Genomic DNA, 25,661 nt, shown 5'->3' with positions numbered 1-25,661 from the left:
AATACTGGAGCAGCTTGAAGGTTAAAACCAATGACTTGGAAACATTAAAGTGTTCGGGCCTCTTTAAAACCTTCAAGGCTGTGTACTGCCCACCTTGGTTGAGTCATATCAGCTGATACATGTGAACTTATATGTTGTGGGCTGCAGTTTAGAAATTGTATCACCAATTCATTATATTGTTTATTTCCTATTAAATGAATCAGTCATTTTCTAAATTTGAGTTAAGAACAGGAGGTGCATTTCAATAAATCCTGTGGGCGGGGCTTATGCAAATGTTTACAACCTACACAAACCGTCTCCCATGGTAACTAATGAACTACTTCTCAGATGCTGACAGCACTGCTGGCAGCGTCAGCTGTTGTCATGGTAATGCTGCTCTGCTGACCAAACTGTGTGTGTGTGTGTGTGTGTGGGTGTGTGTGGGTGTGTGTGTGTGTTTGAGAGAGAGAGAGAGAGAGAGAGAGAGAGAGAGAGGAGAAAGAAAAAGTGTTGAGTGAGTGTAAACTTACACACACACACACACGCACACACACACACATTGTATTGTAGCTGTGACTAGTGCATTAGATTTGTGGTGCTTGAGAGTGTGAGGTGTTGCATCACCTCCTGTGTGTGGGATGATGCTTGCATATCAGCTCCCGCACACACACACACACACACACACACCATCTCTCTCTCCCTCCATTGGTCTCCTACCTCCAGCATGTTCTCTGTCTTTGCTGATATAATCAACACAGATCAGCTGACCATGAGCAATCACTTAATATGACTACTAACTAATGAGGCTGGACACAACATAATGACAGCTCCATCTCTCGTATTGTAATTAGTATTGAATCATTTGACACAACTGAAGGCTTGACCTATTAATCGCTGCAATATGAAACTTCATAACTGGATAAAAATGACCATACAAATGAAAAGCATTGGCATATTTTAGAGAGTCAGGTTTCTTACAGCAACTTTGTCTGCGTGTGTTATGACCAGGCAGTGTAATTTCAGTACCTTTGTCATGCAGTCACACATGGATGTGCTGCAGTAAGTGACAGGCTCATTACTGTATAAGACATATTTTAATTGGAGAAGCAATTGTTACACAGAGAATACACAACAACAGCAAACTTTGTGTGATTGCTATCCTTCTTGACCTGTAATTGTTGTGCCTCGTCATGGGCCAGTCAGTGTGTTTCTTGATTAAATATTAAAGTTTAATGATATGTTGTTCTCTGGCATCCTGTGGCACAGGTGCATGTTAGCACTGCCAGAGGTTCAACCAGGAGGGGACCTGCCTGCCCGCAGGAAGGCTTATCTAGAACAACCACCATGTCTTGGTAAACAAAGCTCTGGTCGCTGGAATTTTGCTACAGATACAAAGATACATTGATTTAACACAATAACGTCTGACTTGACTTTGCCACAGTTTCCTGGACTTGGTTGGACAGTTTTGATTTGTGTTGGAATAAATGTCCTTGTTTGCAGTTGAGTAATTTAGAGCTGAAACAATCTGTCAAGCATGTCAGCCATTTTTCAAACTAAAATGCTAACCATTTGCTGGTTCCATATTCTTTAATGTGTGGCAAGCACGGTAGACACCTAGATAGAGAGACGGAGTGGCAAACCTTCTGTGGAAAACAAAGAATACGCTTACAGAGAAGACATTACTTCACTCTTGATTCTTTGGCTCGCTGTTGGAGTGAGGCACAGCCAGTCTAGCCAAGAGCTTGGGTTTCACCAGAAACAAAGAGAGACAGAGGGTGACACACATACTGTAGATGAGAAAAGAGAGAGTATTGTAATCTGAACTCCACAATGAATGAGCCACTCAGTTACTGTTGAACCGTGTTCTGAACTGAGGAAGTGATCCTACCCAACAGAGACACCATTGGGATCACTTCCTGATCACTGTGAAAGGGCGAGGATCATCTGAACTCTGCTCTAGAAAGTGTAGAAGATCCCCTCTGTTGACCCCACTACTAACTCTCTGATCATATTACAGCATATAATTATGGGCTGCAGTTCGACTATTAAAGCAAACAGATCTATTATTTAAAGATTATTTTTGGGGTATTTTCTTACTTACTTTATTTTTGACAGGACAGATGAAAACATGAAAGGGGGAGAGAGAGGGGAACGACATGCAGCAAAGGGCCGCGGGTCGGAGTCAAACCTGGGCCTGCTGCGTCGAGGAGCAAACCTCCACAAACGGGCGCCCGCTCTACCAACCAAGCTATCTGGGGGCCCATCTAATCTTTGTTTTAAACAAATATTCATAACTTGTTTTGGCAATGAACCATAATACATATGTTATAACATACTACTTCTTAAATCGGGCCCTTCTTGCAAACCATAAAGAATCGAACAATCTTTACCAAAGAAAGTAAAATAATTGATCAGGAATTTTGTCAGGTGATGTTAACAGAGCGAGTACAAGTGATCAACAATGTGCAGGATTCTTGGGTTTTGTAATATAACAGGCAGTAAAAACACTCTTTGTTTGCCCACGCAGACGGCAAGAACTTCACTCAACAGATAATTTGTTTTTCTGCTCTTTTATAAAAGTAAAGACTTGTGCAGTTAAAAAAGCAAAATTAGGTTTTTCATAGTAGGCAAAAATAATATTACTTTACGGCCAGTTCTACTGTGCAGTTTATGAGACAGTGGTATTCTCAGGTGTGTGAGAAGCAAAACCTTATTTAGTTGGACAGACAGCATATAGCTAATCCTTTCATGCAAAAAAAACAAGAGCATCCCATAACCCTATATTGGTACATTGTGGAAAAAGTGTTTTAATCCTCATTGTTTTAGTGACGGACCTGTATGGACACTTTAGGAATTACTTTCATGACAAAGCAACACCTGCAATTTATTGCTCCTACAATTTATTGCTCCATTAAAGGTATTCAATGGAGTTTTTTGACGTCTAGCGCTATGGAGCAGGGTTTTTTTTTTTATAAGTGGGTCCCTATTGATGTCTCATGCATGCACATGAGAACACAAATTGGCTTTGCGAATGTTATGTGAAGAAGGAATATATTACATGTTTGTAAGACAGCGATGCACACAATGCCTTTTGGTAAGACCATTGAATTCATACATACGTTTCAGTCGTTTACAGGAAAACTCCACTGGACACTTTTAAATGTTTTAATCAAATAAGGCGAGTATTCGTGGTGAAGAAAGTTGAGGATCCTCTGGACTTTGATTAGTCATGGCGCCAGGAGCAAGACTCCAATCCCAGAACAACTCCCTGCTCTAATCATGACAGATGCTGGAAATGAATACTGATTTATCCGGTAATGTTGTGTGTGACTGCTGGTGTGATATATAATAACTAAGATCTCCGGCTGAAACCTGACTTGTTTGCTCACCCACTGATCCATGGAGACCACAGCTCTGCTTTGTTAAGATGCAGAGTTTTCATATTCTTTTTTTCAATTATGCAGTCATTCTGTTTCTATCTTAATTTGAATTTGAATCCAGTTCAGTCAGGAATAGTAAAACCAGTTTTAAAACCAGTAGTATTTCTAAATACTTGGAGATAGTTATTATTCTTAGGGATTGGACTAGCCTGTACAAGTACATTGGCATATTATACACAGTATTTGCAGTAATATCCAGTTTTCCTCTAACATCAGTGTACCTACAAGTAACATCATGGAATGGAGATTTGAAAAATACGATCCAGAAGTGAATTACTTACCATCAGTGTCATATAAGCAAATAAGCAAAAGGATACCAAGAATGGCTTCAAAATTGATTAAAATATTATAATACATCGCATCGTTTTGTGGCATGATTGTGTGTATAACTGGATTTAACCCCATTCCCTCATGATCATATTTCCTGCTACCAATCTTTTAATCTCTTCTACGAGTCTGCTGTTGATGTGAGATGCAGTTCTGCTTTATCTTTGTGCGATATCATACATGCTGTCAATCAGTGCTGATAATATCAGACAGCTGAAAGAAATAACTCAGTAATGACGAGAGAACAATGCTGCAGAGTAGCATCATCATACCTCTGTGAGTCTCCTATCAGTGCTCCATCTGTCTGTGGAGTCTGAGGTCCCCTGTTGGTGACTTTCAGTATCACAATATTGTCTCTCTGCAGATAGAGGAATTGAAAATTACAGTTTTTATGCAAGTTTTTTTTTAGCAAAGAGCCCCTGGCCAAGACGTTGTTTCCTGTTACATGTCTGCTTTCCCTATGGAACACTTACATTTCAATCATTCTGCTGGGAATAGTCACAGATCAGCTTTTGAGAGAAAAAGGAGTTTAGAGATGAGAAGTAATGATAATCAGTGGATTCAACACTGGACCAGAGGTTAGAGTTGTGGGATTGCATCGACTGAAATGTAATCGTAGATGGATGTTTACGCTTGATAACTTTTACATTAAACAAAGACATATATAGGCAACAGCATGAGACCAGTGGTGTTTGTTTTTGTGGGGATAGCACTCCTTTTTCTGTATTCAGCAGCTACTCTTACTCTGAGTCTGACTGACCTGCAACGAGTAATATATGTGCGTGCTCACTAGACTAATTAATATCCATTACACTAATTAAGTGGAGTAGAAAGGTTTGACGCTCAATAAATGAGGAGTTTTTTTCTGGAATTTTAAACTTCATCATTGGGTCAGTCCGACCCAGAAAAGGGATTTTTATTTAAGCAAATAATTTCACAGAATTGATAATGTCACGCTTGATTGACTGATTTGATGTTTTTCTATAAAATTCTTCTAAAAGCCGCGTCCAATGGGAGCGGGGTTAGAAAGTAGAGCTTAATGGTGTAGACACGCTGAGTCAGATGTTTCATGCATAACAATATTTAATGTACAATTTCAAGTTTGTCAGTCTTTTGGTATGGATATAGCGGCTAGCGGGTATTAGTAAATTGGTTGACATATCATACTTGGGATTTTGCTTGATAAGACTGAAATATTTTAAACTAAAGGTCTTCTACAAAACTAAAACCCAAACCGTAAGCCAAAGCCTTTACTTATTCCAACCCCCCCCATCCACTATGTTTGTTTCATCTCTTGTCAGCCATTCCTCACCACAACCCTTCCTACCTCGCCCTGCAGCGTTATATTAGTGTGGGCTTCATCTAGCACTGTGACGCTAACAGCCTATTCTCCTTGCTCATCCTCTCCTGACTGAGCGGTTAGCCTGCAGCGCTAGCAGCACTTTACACAGGGAACACACACATACACTCTGGGCAGCTAGAGCAGCCTTTCTCTCAACCGCCCTCACCCTCTTTTCATCTATTTGTGTTCTCCACATGGGTGCTGCTTTTTAATATCCCTCATCTGTCTGTCTGTCTTTCTGCCTCTCTCCCTCATTGGGTTGGTTTAGGGCAATTTCTGGCATACAGTATGTTTGCTGACATTATAGAGCCTTCCATTATAGCGGATAACTGTGTGTGTGTCGGGGGGGGGGGGATTTACCCCTGTCTTTCTTAAATATTAGCGTTTGCCAGCTGTAAACGTCCAGAAGCTTATATTAATATTAAGGACAGTGACCATTCAGCACATCACTGTAAAATAAATATTGAGGATTCTGGTAATTTCCATGGAACTATATAAATGTACAAATACTTAAAAGGCTGCTTTATTAATGGTTTGGTCTGTGTTTGGAGCATTTAAAAAACAACAATGTCGGAAATCAATTCATTTCTTTTCAGTAAAGGCCTGATAATGTTTGTATTTGTTATAGTACCTGTACAAGAGTTTCAAAACAAAACATAACATGTCTTCCAAGTATGATCGCATTGTAAAATGAATTTTTAATTATGCCAAATTTATTAAATACTAAAGTATTTAAATTATAAATTGACACCTTTATAGCCTTTTCTACCTAAGCAGGAAAAAGTGCCCCACAATGCATTTTCACACAAACAAACACACTCAAGTAGTGCAACGGGATTGCCTGGCCTTTGGAAGCAACTTAGGGTTCAGTATTTTTGTTCAGGGCTAGGAGGAGCTAGACATCACACTAGGTTGGTAACTTGCTATCAGTGGGAAATGAGCACTCTCAAGAGTGAAACAAATGTTTGTTTTTCGAATCAAACTGCTATATAATATCAAATCAACCAAATTAATAATAAAATTAGGACATCATTTTTAACGAATTTGGTGCAAAATTTCCATACTTACAGTTTTTGTACAAAGGCTATTTGGTTGGTATTTAAAAATCCTTGCGTTTCCGTGGTAACTAGTACCATACAATAGTTCAGATCCTTGACCAAAAGAAGAAAGACTTTGTACTGTTTACTGCACTGTAGCTTTGCTCCCGTATAGACTTGGATGAACTGACTTTATATTTTACCCAATCACCCTGAGACTTACACTATACCTGGAGAAAATGCTTGTTCCACCCCAACAAGGATTAAACTTGGAGACACACACACTAACAAAGAGACATACATTTTCATGGAAGTAGGCCAGCTCAAAGAAAGGCACACACACACAAACACACAGCAGGCATTTCGTACGCAGTATTCCAGCTGACCCGGCCTGCCTTGTGATGCTTTGAAAGAACAAGACAAAGGTTGATGGTAGGGACTGTCCTCCACCAATCACAGCTCTGCGTTCATGTACAGGCACACACACACACACACACACACACACACACACACACACACACACACACACACACACACAACACCACACACACACACACACACACACACACACACCACACATGACTGAGCTTTGAGCGCGTATCGCTGTCCCTGGTTGCCTATCGATTAGTATGCCTGGCTGCTGTCATGTGCAGGAGTCCAGGGAAGCCCCTAATGGCTAGTCCAGGAAAGAGAGAGAGAGAGAGGGAGAGACAGAGAGGAGAGACGAGAGAGAGGGGGGGGGGGGCAGACACTGAGAGAGGGAGGCAGCATAGAAAGATGAGAGAGGCTGAGAGATGTGTCCTGATATCAAATCATAATATCAGAAAGGTTAGAGGACAACTAAGAAAATTGAACACTCTCTAACCTTTATTCCTTTTGGATGGGAAGGATATATACAAATCTTAAAGCAAAAGGAAATCAAACATAGGAATCTATTCTTTTATAACTACTGTTTTACTGTCTCTACTTTTTTTGGAATATATGAATTGAACTGCGTCGTCTACAGAGCTACCAACAGTTCAGATACAAAGTCGGAGTGCATTGGAGGATAACATGAGTGACCTGGAGTGACTGACAATCGAAGTAGAGCAAAATTAGGAAATGAGAAAGACAAATCTTCCATCGGAGCATATGAAAGTGTGGCATCCTGACAAAACGCTGGACTGAAAGGAGACTCAACTTGTCCAAATTGTCTTTTTACTTCTTCTTGGGTCCACACTTTTTATTTTACTACTGACCCTGAAACCCTGACGGATGGTAAGAGGCGCAATGTTCTCCTATGAGGAGAAAGCTGAGAAGAGGAGTGATAAATATTCCACGAAAGGAGGATGCTTTGCTTTTAAGGAGTAGCTGATGCTCTAATCCATAGAGGAGTAGAAATGGAAACAATGCCTACAAAGGGGTGTTTTAGTTTTCTGATATTCCACTGATCTTAAACACACTGATAGACAGCAGAGAGAGAAAGGAACGGCAGAAATATCAACTTTGTACGGGACGCAGAGGAGGATTGGTTGTTCTGGAGAGGCATGACCTACATTATTGAGACACAAGTGATTCTGAGGAGCTACTCCCTTTTGACATCTCTGTAAAGAAGATGATGTGGTGAGAGTGACACAAAAAGATAAAGATTTTTTTTAAATATATATCTCTGTAGCAATGACCACTTATTTCCACAGCCATGAGTTTTGTTGTAGCCCCAAGAAGCCCAGCAGTGGCTCCACTAAGGGCAAATCTGGCAAGGGGAAGGCCAAATCAGGGAAGAGCCACTCTCACTCGAAGCATAACCAGAATTTACTGCAAATACAGATGCCAAATCACCAGCTGCAACCTTTACCGCTGCACTCACCAAATCAGCATCCCCATTCGCCGAAACATGGCTGCCATTCACCAAAATTTCTGCTTCCCTCTCCCTCTCCCAGCTACTATCACATAGCACCACCGTCTCCAAGTCATCAGCTAGCTCCGCCATCGCCAACTTACAAGCTAGCTCCACAATCACCAAATCATCTACCGCACTCGCCAAGCCACCACCAGCTTCACCTGTCACCGAGTCATCAGCAGTTGCAGCATCATTCTCCAAACCAGCAACACTACCATCCACCGGCCTCGCCAAGTCACCTGCTTTCTCCACAATCAACGCATCAAATCTACCACCAGCAACAGCAGCAGATGCAGCTCCATTCACCTAGTCATCACGCGTTGTTCCAGCCGTACCAACACCACCACCACCACCACCACTGCACTCCTCCTCTTCCTCATGCTTCTCAGTCACTATCCATCCACCCTTTTCAGCCACACCTACCCCTGTGTTCAGGGCTGGGAGGATATGGGTGGAACACGCTGCCAACTAACCTGGCCACCAGGGGCTCCAGAGGAAAGTTTCCCAACCTGAGGGACAGTGTGAAGAAGAGTCCCACGAAGAGCAAAGCCAAGGGCAAGGCTGGAGGCAGGCCGTGGCCCAATGACACATATATCTGGACCGCACACTCAATGGCAACGCCCCCACACGTGCCACTCATACGCTTTCCACAAATACAAGCCCATGTGCAGGTAGGGAAGTTTGATGGGTGGAAAGTAGGGCTGCTTGATTATGGAAAAAATAATAATCGCAATTATTTTGGTCAATATTAAAATCATGATTATTTAGCACGATTAGTCATTAACCTTGGATATAATGGATAGGTTCCAGGGTATAATCTTTTAGTGTCCTTTATTGCACAGAAAGAGTCTTTGGATCAGAATATAATCTGTTTTACTACTGTGAGTCGGTTCAGCTTTTACAGCTATCACATATAACTTCACACAGCTAATGAACAATTTCAGATACATAACACAATATTGTATCACAAGTCATATAATCGCTCACTATTACCACTACTAGCCTACTGTCATTACTAAACATTACAAAAATGAACAACTCATGTTGCCCTCAGTGGGCTTATTTGCTAGTTACCTAAGGAAAAATCCAGCACATAGACAGTACCATAGAATAATGTTATGTGCCTCATGTAGCTCATTTTACTTTTAGTTTGAGAAAACAACTAAATGCTGAGGGAAGATTACTATGTTTTTTCATGTTGGTTTTGAGCAATAGGTCTATGCACTCTGCTGTAAACAAAAAAAGTATAAAAAAAAAAAGTTTTAAACAGTAAGTGAATACAGCATGTCGGGGGAATACAACGTCTACTAGAGCGGGGAGGCAGAGGGACAGCCGGGTTAGCTAACGTTAACTTTTCCAAGACAACAGAGTTGGTTTTGCCTTTTTTGCTCACCAAACACTGCTGGGGCTGCCCTCTTTCTGCCATCTTTACTTGTGCTGAGTTTTTAAATTCCAGTGGATGCACACTACTTGCCCCCCTGACTGCTGAGAGACTGTATGGCTTTGGGAGGGGCAGATGTGCATGTGCGTATGTGCGCATGCTCGATTCATTCAGAACACAAGACAAAATAAGAGTGTTCTTACAAAACAAAGCACTGCAAAATAATCTTTTTTTCTCGATTATACTATTTTGGTGATCATTGGGAACCAAAATCGAAATTCAATTAATTGCACAGCCCTAGTGGAAAGTCCACTGGTGGGTCCAGTAAATAGTTAAATATCCACTGATCTGAGGACAACATATGCACATATGCATTTGGCAAATTAATTCAATGTTAATTAATTTATACTCTTTATTGATGGGGAAATTACAATTTACACTCTATTGTTATTACTTACTGTTGTTATTGAGGGAGGGTTTGGTGCCTTGCTCAAGAGCATCTTTGCAGTACCCAGGAGGTGAACTGGCATCTCTCTAGCTACCACACTTTGTTCTTTGGTTTGTACGGGGACTTGAATCAGCGACCCTCCGGTTTCCAACCCAACTCCCTACGGACTGAGCTACTGCCACCCCCAATTTATTATTCACAATATATTATTTTCTTGGACAATTTGTCCTGTACTATCATAACATCTGACAAGAACTGACATTCCAAAAGAAGTGGAAAGAATAACATTATCGAGAAACGTCACACGTTATGTAGCCAAATTGATTGCATATTCCATTAATGTACAAAGTAGGTTACTACTGAAATTGATACTTGTCAAGATATATTAGACGGTAAAGGAATGACGGGACAAAGAGAGCAGGGAAGAACAGTATCCATCAAACACACATCGTCACCATGTGTGTCTACATACAGTAGTACACTGGCTGCTGTAAGCAAATACCCTTAGTGTACTTATTGCTTGTATTACTTTTACTTTTTTAAGTATTAACTGCTTTTTTAACACAAACCTGCACTCTGAGCTGCCTGCAGAACTGTATTATATATCCATAGTGTGTGCAGGCTGTGACTCTCACTTTTTTCAGGGTTGCTAAAAGTGAATTTGGAAAATGTAGCAAAAATAACAGACCAAGCAGATTGTTGTTAAATGACAGATTGAAATAACTCACAAAATAACAAGACAGGAAGTGTGTATTGTATAAACTGTGCTATAGTGAGCTAGCATAATAATCCAACATGGCAGCTGGCCGTTGTTAGCTGTTGGTTGGTTAGTTATTGTGCTGTACATTTCCTCTGGGCACAGAGATCAGAGATAGCAGGTAGTGATAGTCTGATTATCGTGATTAGCATCGCTGTTCTGATTTGATTAGTGTCGCGCTCCACCTCAAAAGCTCATTAGTCAAATAGAGTTTCATTAGGAAGACAGAGTGGGCAGTAATATTAGGAGTGTATTATTATTATTATTATTATTATTATTATTATTATTACATTAGTATGTGTCTGTATGAACGTGTGCATCAGTCTTCAGCTCTCCAGGCTTCCCCATATGAGTGAAATCTAAAGTGGCAGAGTTTTGACTGTTAAGTCAGGTCTGATGTTAGAGAAACAAATCTTTGAAGTAAGTCTTTTTAGAATTGTGCAACACTTGTCATTCTGCCAAATTCAGTTTGGTCCTGTTTGCACTTTGTATGTTTATATGTTCCCACGTGCATGAGTTTGTATATGGCATAATCAGTCAGGTCTGAGAAGCGAAGCCAATGCGGAAGTGCCTTAAACCTGCATTCTAATGTAATTTAAAGAAGGAGGTGACTCCCCCAGTTGCAAAAAGAAGTACCTTAGGATACATTCTCATATTGAGTTTATGGACTCAATAACTAGTTTCAAGTCATCTTCATCCCAGCAGGATGTTCATTTTTAGAATTGTGTTCACATTTATTTTAAAATAGATGGTAAAACGGGATGATGTAGGGGTGTGGCTACACACTGACCTGTCAATCATGACTGAGGCTTAGCAATGTTAACTATGGTACTGTATACATTTAATCAGCCGTTCATCTTTGACCCGCTCATTTTGAATTTTCACTTCATCAAAGTTAATTGGGACTTTTTGGTCGCCTAGAAATGCCTGATTCAGCGTTCTGCTCACCAAGCTAGCTAGCTACCGCCAGCGTTAGTTGGTGACTTGAGGGAATGTTTGCAGACTTTCTGATCTGCCGTACATGCAGATGAATGGTGGCAGTAGCTGGAGGTCCATGTTACCAGCAGGTAAACCTCCACTGGATGACTCGCTTCAGATGGGACGAAAACAGCGTTATCCTCCCTAGCTCCAATCTCTCGTCCAAAATTGTCACATCTGGTTGCCAAAAGCAAGATAGCGACGGCCGTATCGCCAAACTCAAGACTTTAAAACGGCAGTCTAAAAACCAATAGGTGACGTCACGGATGCTACATCCCTTAATTTTATCTCTATGGGCATAATATGGCACGTTGCACTAATTGGTTATTGAACAAGCTGCTTCTGTGCATCATTTTGATATTTTTAGATTCTTGATCCAATCCCAACTCATCTGCTAATTCTGAATTTAATTATTATGATGATGGTGTAGAAGCTGAACCTAGCACGCATACTCTCTCACACACACACACACACACACACACACACACACACACACACACACACACACCGGCTTATAATCTTGACAACCATCCTGCAAAGCATGAGAAATCTGATGAAAGCAATTGTCTCTCTCGTTGCCTGATGAGACAAACCAGAGATAGTCCGGATCTCTTTCTAAGCTGTGTGGTGCCGGACTGAACCAGGCCATAATGGCATGATAATACAGCTGGTATAACAGCAATTATGCAACAACTAACTGTCTGGATATGGATGGCAAATGTGTATTAGTGTATTTGTGTGTGAGTGCTTTGTTTATGTTTGCACGTTTGTTCTTTTGACCTTTCTATGTAACACAGCCTCATCCACACACACACATATTGATCTTACATAACTGTGCCGTCTGACATGGCATGTCAATGGAATCACCAGCTGACAGACCTACTGGATTTGTTTCTCTGTGAATGACCCCCACACACACACACACACACACATAAATGGGGTGCTTTGTACAGTGCTGTTGTTACAGTGGTGAATGTGTCATGTAAAGTTTAGGCGAGGCAATGGACTGTTAGTGACAGACAAGTTAACCTTAGGGCAGGCAGTGGCTTGGGTAAAGTCACCATGATGGTATTTTAGGTTACATTAGCATCAGCTGAGATGAGCAGTCGGATTAAGCGTTTTCATCCACCTCTTCAAATAAAGTGTCTGCCTCACAGGCCAGTGAATGGAGTGAACACGAGTTTTGAGCAGTGATTTTTTCCCCTTCAGGTTGCTTCATTTTATGGGATGTATAGAGGCATAAGATGATGATAGTATCAAGTATTTGATAAAAAAAAGAAACAAGATACAAGTTTATCGTCAATCTTTAATCATCATATAACCCCTCAAATTTATCTGGGACACCTTGTGGCATTGATTGGTCCTAATGAGACCTTTTTAATATTTTGCTTTCAAATATATTTTGGTTTACTTTTTTTCTTGTTCTTTGATAATCATTACAATGTCTAAACTCTGATGGGCAAATATTCTGCGTGCCCACCTGGGATCTTCAGTGTCATTCTGTAATCAGAGGTAAAAATCTAACTCATTTATTCAAGATCTAGAATATATTGCATTTTTTAAGTACTTGTACTTTTCTGCAACTATATACTTCTACTCCACTACAATCAAGTGGGAAATATTCTACTTTTTACTACACTAAATTTATTTGAAACCTGTAATCACTACTTTTTATTTATAAATTATATTATAACTTTATAACATGTGATGCATTCAAGTAGTTAGTTCCTGGGCAACTTAATGTTTCTCACAGATTATGCAGCAATTCATATTATCCAGTAATATCTATAACAGTAGAACTCTGTCTGTGACCATTCGGCTGCATAATGAGTACTTTTCCTTTTTATACTTTCCTTAACTACATTTTGTTGATGTTGCTTCTGTACTTTTATCTACAGTCCCTGACAAAAGTCTTGTCGCTTGTGTACAAATTGACCTGGAGTGCCGCTGAAATATATTTTTAATCAAGATTTTTATTACAAAAATGGCTCATTTTAATCCCAAACAGCTTTTGTAATAATGTTTCAGTGCAAAAAGAAACTGTCAAAAAGTTTTTTAATATTCACAGCTTGGTAAAGCCCATTGAGTCAATTTGTCGCCTTGTCATATGGCTTCACCTGTGACAATAATGGATCAATTAGGTCTCAGGTGTTTATAAAAACAACCCCGTACACTAGACCTTCACATCACTGCAACTAGACCTCTGCAACAGCCTAAGATTCACCCTGAGACTAAAGTTTTGATTATCAAGAGGCTGAAACCAATCCACTGCTGATGTGGCAGACACCTTCAATGTGTCTCAGCGTCAGTACAGAGGATTTAAAAAAAACATTTGAAGACACTGGAGATGTTTTTGACAAGCCCAGGTCAGGCAGACCCCGCAAACACTGCTCGAGAACCGTGTTTGGCTCGAAAATCCAAGGCCAGCCCATTTTCCACTGCAGCAGCAGAGCTCCACCAGACCTGGTCCCCTGAAGTCCCTGTGTCAACCGAACGGTTTGTCGGATTCTGTCTGTAAATGGCCTCCATGGTCGATTCATTGCCCAGAAGCCAGCACTAAACAAAGACAATTGAAAAACCGTGTGGCTTTTTGCCAAGCCCACAGCTCTCTAAAAGGACGGACCGGGAGAAGTGGAAGAAAGTGGATTTTTCAGATGAATCTTCTGTTTAATTACACACAGTTGCCACATATTGCAGGAGACCTACTGAGCCTGCATGGATCCAAGATTCACCCAGAAAACATGAAGTGTAGTGGCGGAAAATCATGGTTTTGGGTTACATCCAGTATGGGGGTGTGCGAGAGATATCAGGGTGGAAGGCAACAATAATAGTCTAAATACCAGAAATCTAAGCTACCTCTATATTCCCAACCATAAAAGAGGCCAATTCTCCAGCAGATGGTGCTCCATGCATACTTCCATCTCCACTTTAAGTTCCTCAGGCGAAGAAGATCAGATGCTCCAGGATTGGCCGCCCATTCATCAGACATGAACATCATAGAGCATATGTGGGTAATGAATGAGGATGGAAGACCAAACAAAGAATATTGATGAACTCTGGGAGGCATGCAAGACTGCTTTCCTAGCTATTCCTGATGACTTCATCAATACATTGTATGAATCCTTGCCAAACTACATGATGCAGTCCTTCAAGCTCATGAATCATACTGATATTAAATTTGAATCTCACAGCACCACTATTTAATTGCTGACATATTTTAGTATTTGTAGTAAATTTGTTCAATTTACTATAGGCGACAAAACTTTTGTCTTGCCAAAATTTGACCTTTCTGTCTTGTTTAATAATAAATCTTTTTTTAGTGAAACTATTTTATTTCAGTGCATTGAACATCATTTGGGAGGGTTTAGCTTTTCAATGAGCTATTTCTTCCAACCAATTGATTAATAAATTCAGTGTTAATAGCAGGTGTTTCTACAAAATAGATAAGCGTCAAGACTTTTGTCAGGGACTGTAAGCAGATTTGAATTCAGGACTTAAATCTACCACCCCAAGCTCTCATAGCTTAAAAGATTTTGTGCAGCTCACTGGCACCATCAAGGTTAAGACTCAGCATACGCACACAAACACACACACACACACACACACACACACACCACACACACACACACAGATGTCAGATCCCACAGCTGCAATGTCAGCACAACCCTTACTGTCTCCTCACCCCCATCACCTCTCTTTTGTACTTTCTGAATCTCCCTCCGCTCATGTTCTCCTGCCATTATTTCTTTTTCACTCATGTCTGTGTTTTGGGGGGGTGGGGGGGTTGTGTGTGTGTGTGTGTGTGTGTGTGTGTGTGTGTGTGTGTGTGTTTGTGTGGGGGGAGAGGGGGTTGTGCGCATCTGTCTGCACCCTCTGCTCCTCATCTCCTCGTTGCTGTTAAGCAAGCAGATTTGACTCCTCCCACCATTTGTACTGTATAATCCCTCTTATCTCCCCCCACCCCTCTCTCTTTCTGTTCCCATGTGGGATCAAGCATCCTGTCAGCTTGACTGACAGACAGTTTGACATGTGGTGTGAGAGAGAGATGATAAAAGAGTGGGGAGGGAGGTGGAGATTAGTGTAGTGGGATGGATGCTATTGCTGCACTGTTGCACATTGACGCCGTGAAGTGATGTCTGGTTGCACTGTCCATTTGGTTGGCTACCTTGTTTGAATAATTGTGTGGTTAGCTGGTTTGTTTGTGAACTGTTTAGGCTGCAGAAGAAGAGCTGGAGCTTCAGGTTGTCTTACATGGACTGGCTTGCTTGTTGGTGGTCTGTTGGAGAAGACTAGAGCTGCAGACGCTGGACTGGCAAGAACTAAATACTTTCTGGAGAGAAAATCAGAGGAGACGAGAAAAAGTGGAGACAGTTGGCAAAAGTGGTGTAACGATAAGATGGGGGCTGGTGGTCACCTTGCATATACAAGGATAAAAAACCACCTTGTGGTTATTTATTAGATAGTGTGAGGTTTGCCATTTGCTGGGCTTTTGTAGGAAGCAAGAGGAAAGATAATGTCAATCATCTGCTGCTGCTCTAACCCTGATCTTTCCACACCTGGACTCTAGAAGGAGGCCAGTGAGAAAGAGGAGCTTAGAGAAGAAACGGGGTGATGGAGAGAAGGAGGTAGACAGCACATGGAGGAGAAGGGAGATTGCAAAAGTTCAGTATTGCATTTTGGATTCATAAAAAATGGATCTGGGATGTTGATTTATTTCTGAATCTAAATGCAGTTGACATCCAATCCTGCAAGCTATCAGAGTACAATGTAAAGTACATGGTTTATAGTGCAGTGTTTAATTGCTACAGTAAGAGTGCTTCATGGCAATGTAACAGAATTTCATAAAACGTTATAGTGTGGTTTACAGTGTAGTACGTTTATCATTGTCCAATATAAGGGTTGTGCAGTATGTCATGCGGAGTATGCTGTCGCTCCGTGGTGGTAATCTGTAGCAGATGTACTCAACATGCTGTACCAAAACATGAGACGAGTAAGTCATTTTTACAGATCTATGTATATGTGTCATTCCTAAAGTTTCATATTGACCATCATCAGCGATCTTGGTGAAATACAGTGTGTCTTTGGTTTTGTGATAATACCCTTCAAACTAGAAGTGTTTAATCACTTGCTGTTCTCTCTTGCAGGCCAACCCTCCTCCAGTGGTTGTCAACACAGACAGCGTCGACACCCCGCCATATGTGAGTTCTGATTCAAATATATTGTCAGGGAAATTTCAATCCCAACTGTGTACTTTGTACCCTCCTGATACTTTAATGTCTTGGTGGCTAATTCTGTATTTCGTAAGACGTGATGGGCCCTATTTTAACAATCTAAGCGCAAGGCGTGAAGTGCACGGCACATATGCGTTTAGGGCGTGTCCAAATCCACTTTCGCTAGTTTGACTGCGAAAATAAGGGTCCGTGCGCCAGGCACATGGTTCAAAAGGGTTGGAATTAGTATCTTAATTAATTCATAGTTGTGTTTTGGGCGTGACATGCATTAAACCAATCAGAATGTCATCTCTCATTCCCTTTAAAAGCCATGCACGTTTGTACCTTGATGCATTGCTATTGTGATGGCAGATTAGCACCATAATATTTTTATTTTTAATGTTTTGCATGTGTGTGTACTGTTTTGGTCCCCTGTGTGTATAACAACCAAAGTGTGAGTGCTGTGCATAAGCCTAGGCACTTTTTACTAATGCGCTTCTAAAGTAACAAAATGCGGCGCTATTAACTTTAGACCAGGTTTTTGTTGGTCAATGGAGCGATTACTTCCCGCCGCCTCAAGATAGCAATACGCCAAGAATTTACCTGAAAACCCCTCCATGCCACTCCAGATGGGCGCAGATGCATTTGCTATTCCAACGACATGGGCGCAGGACAGGAAATCAACAACTGTGTCGTTCTTAAAATAGCAACGACACTTGTTGGTCTTTGCGCCGCATCGGGTGCAAGATATAGCCCAATGAGTTTCTTAAAGCTATAGTGCGTAGTTTCTCTCTCCCGCGTAAGGAATTCTAAGTAATGACAACAAAACTGTTGACGCGTCCACACGATACAAGCCTTCCGCAATCGCGCAACACGCCCACCCATCTTCCACACAGTTGCTATTAACCAAGGAGGACACGGAGGATAAAAAAAAAACATGATGGACATACTTTCAAGATAAAGATTAAATTACATATCAGTGGTTGTCTTTGGACCATCGACAATTGATCTTTGAGCGTTGGTGGCTGGAGCTGGTCTCCTGTTCGTAGAATAGGTGCAAATGGAGATTGTAACATGACACATGCAACTCCAAGTTGAGCACACTCCATTCCTATCACAGGAAATGGATGTTTAAGGTGACCTATGCTTCTCTGTCGAGGGTTTTTTATTATAATGTAGATTCTAAAATCTAAAGATTTTTTTGTATTTCAATAATTTATTTGACTTGACGTTTGGAGAAAATCTTTTTCCTATTTCCTGCTTATTTAAATGAAACATGATGAAATTTACTAATTATCAAAGTTATAGCATAGACACAGTAGGTCGTATCAGTGACAAATTAAAAGAAATCTGCAGGAAATAAATCATTTTCGCTCTCTTTGTGTGTTATATTTCAGGCAATTCAGCAGGGAGTAATTCCAGAGGAATTATATAATAAACATATCTAACAACAACAGACACTGATTCTCTGTGGCAGCTGGCTACCAGTAAAATGACATACGGATCCATCTGATTTTGGACTAAGCTTTCTTTCTAAATCCAACGCTGCTATCACTATTGTAAATCTTTATTAGGAAGACATATTGAAATTACTGAAACATTTCTAGTAGAAGCTCCAAAAAGTGCTGCAAGTCTTTACACAGGTAAACAAGACAGAGAAAATGATTTAATGTAAATATTTATAAAGTTCTACAATTACTGTAGCTGTTACTAGAATGTCTTATGGAAGTTTGATAGAAATATAATCAACTGAAATGTATTAATGCATTACGAAAAAATCCTACACAGAGGGGGATATACAATATGCCTCTAGGATTTTTTTGTAATTCATTATTTTTTTATTTTTTTATTATTACATTATTTATTTACCTTTTGAGGCAACGTTTTTTCACTGGTAATAGCACTGCCAAAATGGCACATATAATTTTATTTTTAGCATTACTACAATGGAGACATTACTTTAGCTCCATGTTGTCAATACTGACAAACACTACAGTCAGTGGAAGCATATGGGAGAAAAATAAACCTGCCCATTCAGACCAATCACAGGTTTTGTGTTTTCTAAATTACTCTGATGTGTAGTTACATTTTTAAGGAAGAACTTCAAGCACGCACCAAGCCCAGGTGAGAGCTCGATGCAGAAGCATTTATTAAATGCCATTGTTGCCACTGTTAATACATTTCAATTGATTATTTTTTCTAATCAAACTTCCAGAAGACATTCTAGTAATAGATACAGTAATTGTAGAACTTTATAAATATTTAAATTATATCAGTTTCTTTGTTACAAAGATAAATATCATGAAATGTCATTTCAAATCTTGTTTACCTGTGGAAAGACTTGCAGTACTTTTTGGAGCTTTTAATAGAAATGTTTCAGTAATTTCAATATGTCTTCCCAATAAAGATATGCAATAGTGATAGCAGCGTTGGACTTAGAAAGAAAGCTTAGTCCAGAATCAAATGGATGCGTATGTCATTTTACTGGTAGCCAGCTGCCACAGAGAATCAGTGTCTGTTGTTGTTAGATATGTTTATTATATAATTCCTCTGGAATTACTCCCTGCTTTATTGCCTGGAATAAAACACACAAAGAGAGCGAAAATTATTGATTTCCTGCTGATTTCTTTTAATATGTCGCTGTCTGTCGCTGATATGACTTACTATGCTATACCTTTGATAATCATGTCTAATTTAAATAAGCAGGAAATATAAACAATGTATTACAAGGATTGGAATGTCCTCCTTTAAGAATAGTTGTAAACTATTATTGTGCTCAATTTTTACAGAATAATCTGATATTTTATGTTTGCAGTAAATTCATGTTGCCTTTAACCAGGTGTCCATCCAGTCTGAATATGCTCTCTGTTTGAAACGAACAGAAATTCAAAGTCTAAACTAATCTGAGGCACAGGGACACAGATTACAGCCAGGGGATTACATGGGACATTGGGATGCCACTTGGCCTTTTGTGTGTGTGTGTGGTGGTGTGTGTGTGTGTGTGTGTGTGTGTGTGTGTGTGTGTGTGTGTGTGTGAGTGAATGCAGCAGGTATAACAAGAACAGCACACTTGTCTCCCAGTAAAAACAGACTGGAACACAGAATTTTTAATGTCTGCTCTGATTGGATTTAATTCCGTGTGTTGTTCATTCAGTCAGGAAATCTTGATGTTAATATGTTTTATAGTACATGCAGTCCTGGCTGAGCAGTGTGATTGGCTCATGGGTATTTCAGCAGGGATGTTCTTAAATATGACATCAGAGGTACATCATCGTTAAGTATGCCTTACCAGTTTAATCTCTGGGATTCATGCGTCAATCATAAATAATCAAAAGTCTAATTTTACTTTTCTGTAATTTCAACATTTGTTGCAGTTTGTATTACTTGATATAATAATTGAATCATACCCTCACATTTTGCATTAGATTTGAAGGGAAGATAATCTGAATGCTGATTTATTTATTTATTTATTTAATTTTTTTCATAGATGGCACAGAATATTCAATGCAGATGCATGTAGCACAGAGACAGTGACACATTTGATAAAGCTGTGATGAACATGAATGTTTAATCCAACATGACAGGGTCATGTACCTGCGAATAGCAACTGACAAAGAAAAATACAGCATATAAATTATGAATGTGAAAAGCTTTACTGTAAAACCTAAAGAGCATTTTTGGCGTCCATTACGGGAAAAGAGCTTTCAGTATATACTCTTAATTGACACTCTTCCCTTTTCTTCCTCTTCCTCTCCAACAGGTCAATGGAACAGAAGCAGACTATGAGTATGAGGAAATCACACTGGAACGGGTAAAGGTTTTACACACAATGAAAGCACACCACTGACATGCACGCTTAATTCACACACAATGTAACCCGCCCTCTCTCTCTCCCCCCCCCCCCCCCCCCCCCCCCCATGGACAGTAACTCCATCTGTTCAGACTGACCCTTCCTCCATAATCACACTAAAACATCATCATTTAGTTCAAAGCAAAATCATTTGGTCAATTTTTATTATTATTTTATAATAGCACAATAGTAATGTTTAATAATCTGGTTTAAGCAGGGGAAGACCTCAATGCCTAATTTTTTAAACTGCTTAACAATTAGTATGTATGCAGAGGTGGTTGAGTTGCTGGCAGAATCATTTAAAAGAAGTAGTGCAGACTTTGACCAGTTAATTTTAAAGCCTGATAAGCGTTCATACTCCTCGCATAATGACAGAAGGTGAGGAAGAGGCAGAGTTGGGTTCTGTAAAAAACAACAAAAAACATTGTCCTGAAATGGTGAGAGGTGATGCTGTGTGCTACGAAAGTATATCGGTGACACCATGATTGATTGGTGAATGGCTTGAGCCAGAGGCTCCAGAGAAATGACAAATAATGCAGGACTCAAGGGGCAGCCTTGGCAGGAGGATCTAGAAACTGGAAAAAAGAAGAGGAAGTGCGTCTGGTTAAGAATCGAGCAGAGGGATTAGAATACAAAGCTTTAATCATACCAATGAAGGTTTTGCCAAAGCCCATCACCTCTAAGACCATAATGACCATCAAAATGTCCACTCAAGCCTGTCAAAAGCTTTCATTCCGTCAAGAAAGAGAAGTGACATTGGGGTCTTACTGTCCTTAGCGTTAAGCAGACTCAGAGGTCAACAGCTAGAGCACTAAGTAGGATCCTTATTCTTTTTTAAGAGTAGGGAACTCAAGGCTGTATTCACATCCCTTGAAAATTCACCCTTCTCAATAGAGAGGTTAATGATATCAAGAAGGAATTGGCCCAGTTGTTATATAAAATTTAGGGGGGATCCTATCAAAGCCCGATGATTTTCCCTTTTTCATATTCCGTACTACCAATCTTGGTTCTTCTATATTAACTAATTTCTAAGTCAGCGGATTCCTCTGCTGACAATTGAGGCAAGTCAAGCTGATTTAACCAGCTGTCAGAGTGAGTTTTATCCAAAGTGACCTCAGATTCATACAGATTGGGATAAAATGTCTGAAAATGTATTTATTTTAACAGGATTAGTTCTAATCTTACCATCTGAAGATTTAATAGCGGGGAATATCTGAAAAATGGTCACTGGACCATTAATCTCATGGCAAGTAAATAACTAGATATTGCCCTGGAAATAATGGTGCTGCCTCGTTCTGTAGATGAGGAATTCAGATTTCTGTTTCAGAATGTTGTTTATTTCTTTCTTGACTAATGATCATTCTAAGCTATTTGATCAGTAAAATTATTTTGCAACAATGAGTCTAATCTGGTGGACCCAGCTTCAAAGGTTTTGTAATTGAAGTGATGTAGCTTTGCGCACATTAGAACAGAATAGTATAGTACTGCTCCTGATAAAACCTTTTATTGCTTCCCACAATATCCTTGGGTCTTCTACAGAGCCAACATTAATTTCTGCAATATTTGGAATTCTGCAATAAACTGAGTGATATAGGATTCCTTTTTCAGTAAAGAAGTATTGAAACGCCATCTAACCGCACGTTGAGCCAGTTGGCCAAGTGTGGCGGCACAAAGGACCCCTTAATGGTCAGACAATGTCAAATTGGAGTAACACCCCTTTATCAATTAAATTAAATAATTGAGAGGATGCAAAAAGAAAATCTATTCTGGAAAAGGATTTATGTCTGTCTGAGAAAAAGGAGTAATCCTTACAGGTGGGATTACCGGGACGCCAAATATCCACAAGCCCCAAGCTGCTGACCTATGACTTTAGAGCATTTGTGGCCTGAACCTGGTCCCTAGTGGCCTTTGCGTTCGACCGATCAATATTGGGGTCCCACACAGCATTGAAATATGCATCAACAATAAAAGAACAGTCCGTTAACTCCAGCAAGCTGACACAAATGCAATTTTTCGAGCACCAAATTCTGTTGTGGAAATCCCAATCCTGCCTGTATCATCTGTCCAAGAGGACAACACTTAAAGTGGGAGATTCCGTTTGAAAACAATGGCCACTCCTTTTGCTTTGGAGCTCGCTGAGGAGGATCCAATTCTATGATAGAATCTATTGCCTAAACGGCCAGTATCCACCTGCAGCAAATGTGTCTCCTGTAATGATGCCATGTCAACATTTCTCTTTCTCAGTTAACTGAGTGCTTTGGCTCGTTTATGAGGAGCATTCAGTCTGCCATAATTCCAAACTAAAAGTGAAAGATCACCCATCTATACAAAGGCTGTGTTCTAAATGAAAGTACATGCGGATATTGCTGCTGCCATTCATTTTGTTAAATCTTAACAATAGTGCATCCCAAGTTAAGTCCCTCAATACACAAAACATGTAAAACACAGAACAAGAACAGACAACATAGTGACACAAAAAGGAGGAAAGAAGTGGGGGAAACATAGCCAGGGAGGCTAACACTAAAAGTAGGTCTGTGATCAAGATTGGATAAGGGGTAGCAAAAATGGAACACTACTAGCCTAGGGTGACCAGACGTCCGGTTTCCGGGGACAGTCCCCGATTTTGGCGACCTGTCCCCGGCTGGATCTGTCCCCGGAAATGTCCCCGGTTTTCATTGTGACTGACAGACCCGAAATTGGAATGAAAGAAAGAAAATACTGACAAAACAGAGCCGATAGCCGCAATTTCGCGGACTTTTATGTTTTAAAAAGGATCTTAATCTTTGACAGAAAGGTCGACCTCCTTAGAAATCCTTTCCATAATGTTGTCAGACACTTAGAATATTAATCTGAGTCTGTTAGCAGCAAAACGAGCACTTTTATGAACGTAAATACAAGCTGGACAATTATCCTATTAACTTGCTTGTTTCTGCCGACTGGAGTGATCTCGTTTAATACTGCATCAATGTCAAAGGAAAATATGTCCTCAATCGTTTTATTATCTGATTTTCAATGAGCTGTTGCAGAAACAAGCCTTGAGCATAAAGCAAAAGCTGTCAGTAAATGTAGTTCAGTAATTACAACATGATGAATATTGGGACTTCTATCTTGAAATATTAAGACTTTCTATCTTGAAATATTAGGACTATAGGACTTCTATCTTGAAATTAGGACTTTCATTTGAAATATTAGGACATTAGGACTTATATTTTGAAATATTAAGACTTATCTTGAAATAGGACTTTTTACTTGAAATATTAGGACTTTTTTCTGAAATATTAAGAATTTTACCTTGAAATATAGGACTTTTTCTTGAAATATTAGGACTTTCTATCTTGAAAAATTCCCCTCTGAGGTGTAGTGAGTATGAAGTACAGCAGGGGGGGTCTAGGATCAGACCTTGGGGGGGGGGGGGGGGGGGGGGGCACAGCCCCAATGAGAACAGCTAGGTCTAGTGTTCTTTTTAAGTTTTACAAAAGTAAAAACATTACTGTTTTGGAGGTAAATACGCTTCTGAGCTGAGAATGTCCCCGGATTTTGTCTGAGAAATCTGGTTACCTTATACTAGCCCCATAAATACCTGCTTGCAACAGCAGTTGGTTCCTCTCTAAATTAATATAAAAATAAATAAAACGCATTTCTTGTCAACAGAAACAAGAAACAAAAAATAACAAAACAGCACGTTGGAGAGGAATCTCTAGCCTAGCAGTGGTTCAGCTGACCCATGGAGAGTAGGCCATATCAAGCTAGGTCGACATAGTATCTCCCTGCCGCAGCAGGAGAGTGGGCTGCAGCCCGGTTCACATAAGATGAAGGAGATGAAGGCTCTGTACTGGGTGCCTTCCCTGATTTTCAGTGTTGCTGGATAAAGCAGGAAAAAAATCCAGATCCTTGACTTGTGCTGAATCCATAGCTCGATAAATAGCCTGACTTTTTACTGTGTAATGGCTGTAATCCGGGAAGAAGCAAATTTTCCGGCCCTCAATGACAAGTGGAGATTTACGCGCAGCTTGTAGGATAGCCTGCCTGTCTGTGTGGCGGAGGACGTTGACAGTCAGCCTGCGATTTATAGTGGTGGTCTTCTTTGGGCTGTCACTGTAGATTTGGTGGGCTCTCATAATCTCGAGCTGAGCATCTGCTAAATCCAGGAACCACTTAGACAGGGAGCATGAGAGATACTGGATAGCATTAGCACCTTCTAGCCCCTCTTTCAACCCAACGATGCGGATGTTGCATCTTTGGCTTCTGTCCTCCATGTCTGCTATCTGCTATATCTCCTGAAAAGCGTGGCCATGGCTGTCAAGAATACATGTGTTGCTTTCCCCAGTGGTTTTTAGATTGTTAATATCCGTTCTGATAGAGCCAAGGCTTGCAGTAAGAGATGCTAGCTGGGATAGGAAAGCAGTTAGCTTCTCGTTGTTGAATCCAGCAAACTTTCTTTGAGTTTTTTTTCCAGAACACTTTAACACCATTATAATCTGCCAAACATTTTAGAAGGAAAAAATAAAGGGATGCTTAATCATGAGCAGTGTACCATTGAAGTAAGTTAAGTGACAAAGGAGTGCTTTAAGGAAACTTCTACACATTTTATACTCCTACTTCACTACTTTTCACAGGGAAATATTGTACTTTTTGTTCCACTACATTTATTTGACACATAGTTACTATTTATGTTTTACTTTTTTTTTTTAATGATTTGCTTATATTATAAAGTACTATACTAATCCAGTAGTATATAAAGTTCTAAAGTATCTAAAATTGTCTCCACATTAAGAAACTATAACACTAAAATGCTCTTACATGAATATAGTACATAGTACATGAATTTGTTAGTGAACAAAACAGAATGATTTAACATTCTATAATATTATAACACTGTGAAAAGAGCCATTCGACATGAGTATTTTTTACTTTTGATACTTTAAGTGCATTTTGCTGACATTACTTGTGTACTTTTACTTTAGCACGTTGAGTTCAGGACTTTACTTGTAATGAAGTATTTTTAAACAATATAGTATTATAGTATTTCTACT

At 39.9% G+C, this 25,661-nt stretch overlaps 1 protein-coding gene across 10 annotated transcripts in view; it reads left to right on the top strand.

Annotated features, from left to right (window-relative positions):
- Nucleotides 1–25,661, top strand: part of dlg1a (discs large MAGUK scaffold protein 1a) — a 117,318-nt gene that overhangs the window by 50,382 nt on the left and 41,275 nt on the right. For 8 of the 10 annotated variants that reach the window (XM_032526543.1, XM_032526541.1, XM_032526542.1 and 5 more), the window contains 2 exons: nt 16,713–16,766; nt 20,539–20,589. In XM_032526543.1, the coding sequence (XP_032382434.1) occupies nt 16,713–16,766; nt 20,539–20,589 (105 nt within the window). Of the gene's footprint in view, nt 1–7,033; nt 8,676–15,641; nt 16,559–16,712; nt 16,767–20,538; nt 20,590–25,661 lie in introns of those variants that run through there. The other 2 variants (XM_032526545.1, XM_032526550.1) reach the window with 2 other exon arrangements.

This window comes from Etheostoma spectabile, chromosome 9 (assembly GCF_008692095.1).
Source record: "Etheostoma spectabile isolate EspeVRDwgs_2016 chromosome 9, UIUC_Espe_1.0, whole genome shotgun sequence".
Lineage (NCBI taxonomy): Eukaryota > Metazoa > Chordata > Actinopteri > Perciformes > Percidae > Etheostoma > Etheostoma spectabile.
Note: the sequence above shows the minus strand (reverse complement) of the source record. Positions and strands in the feature narration are given on the sequence as shown.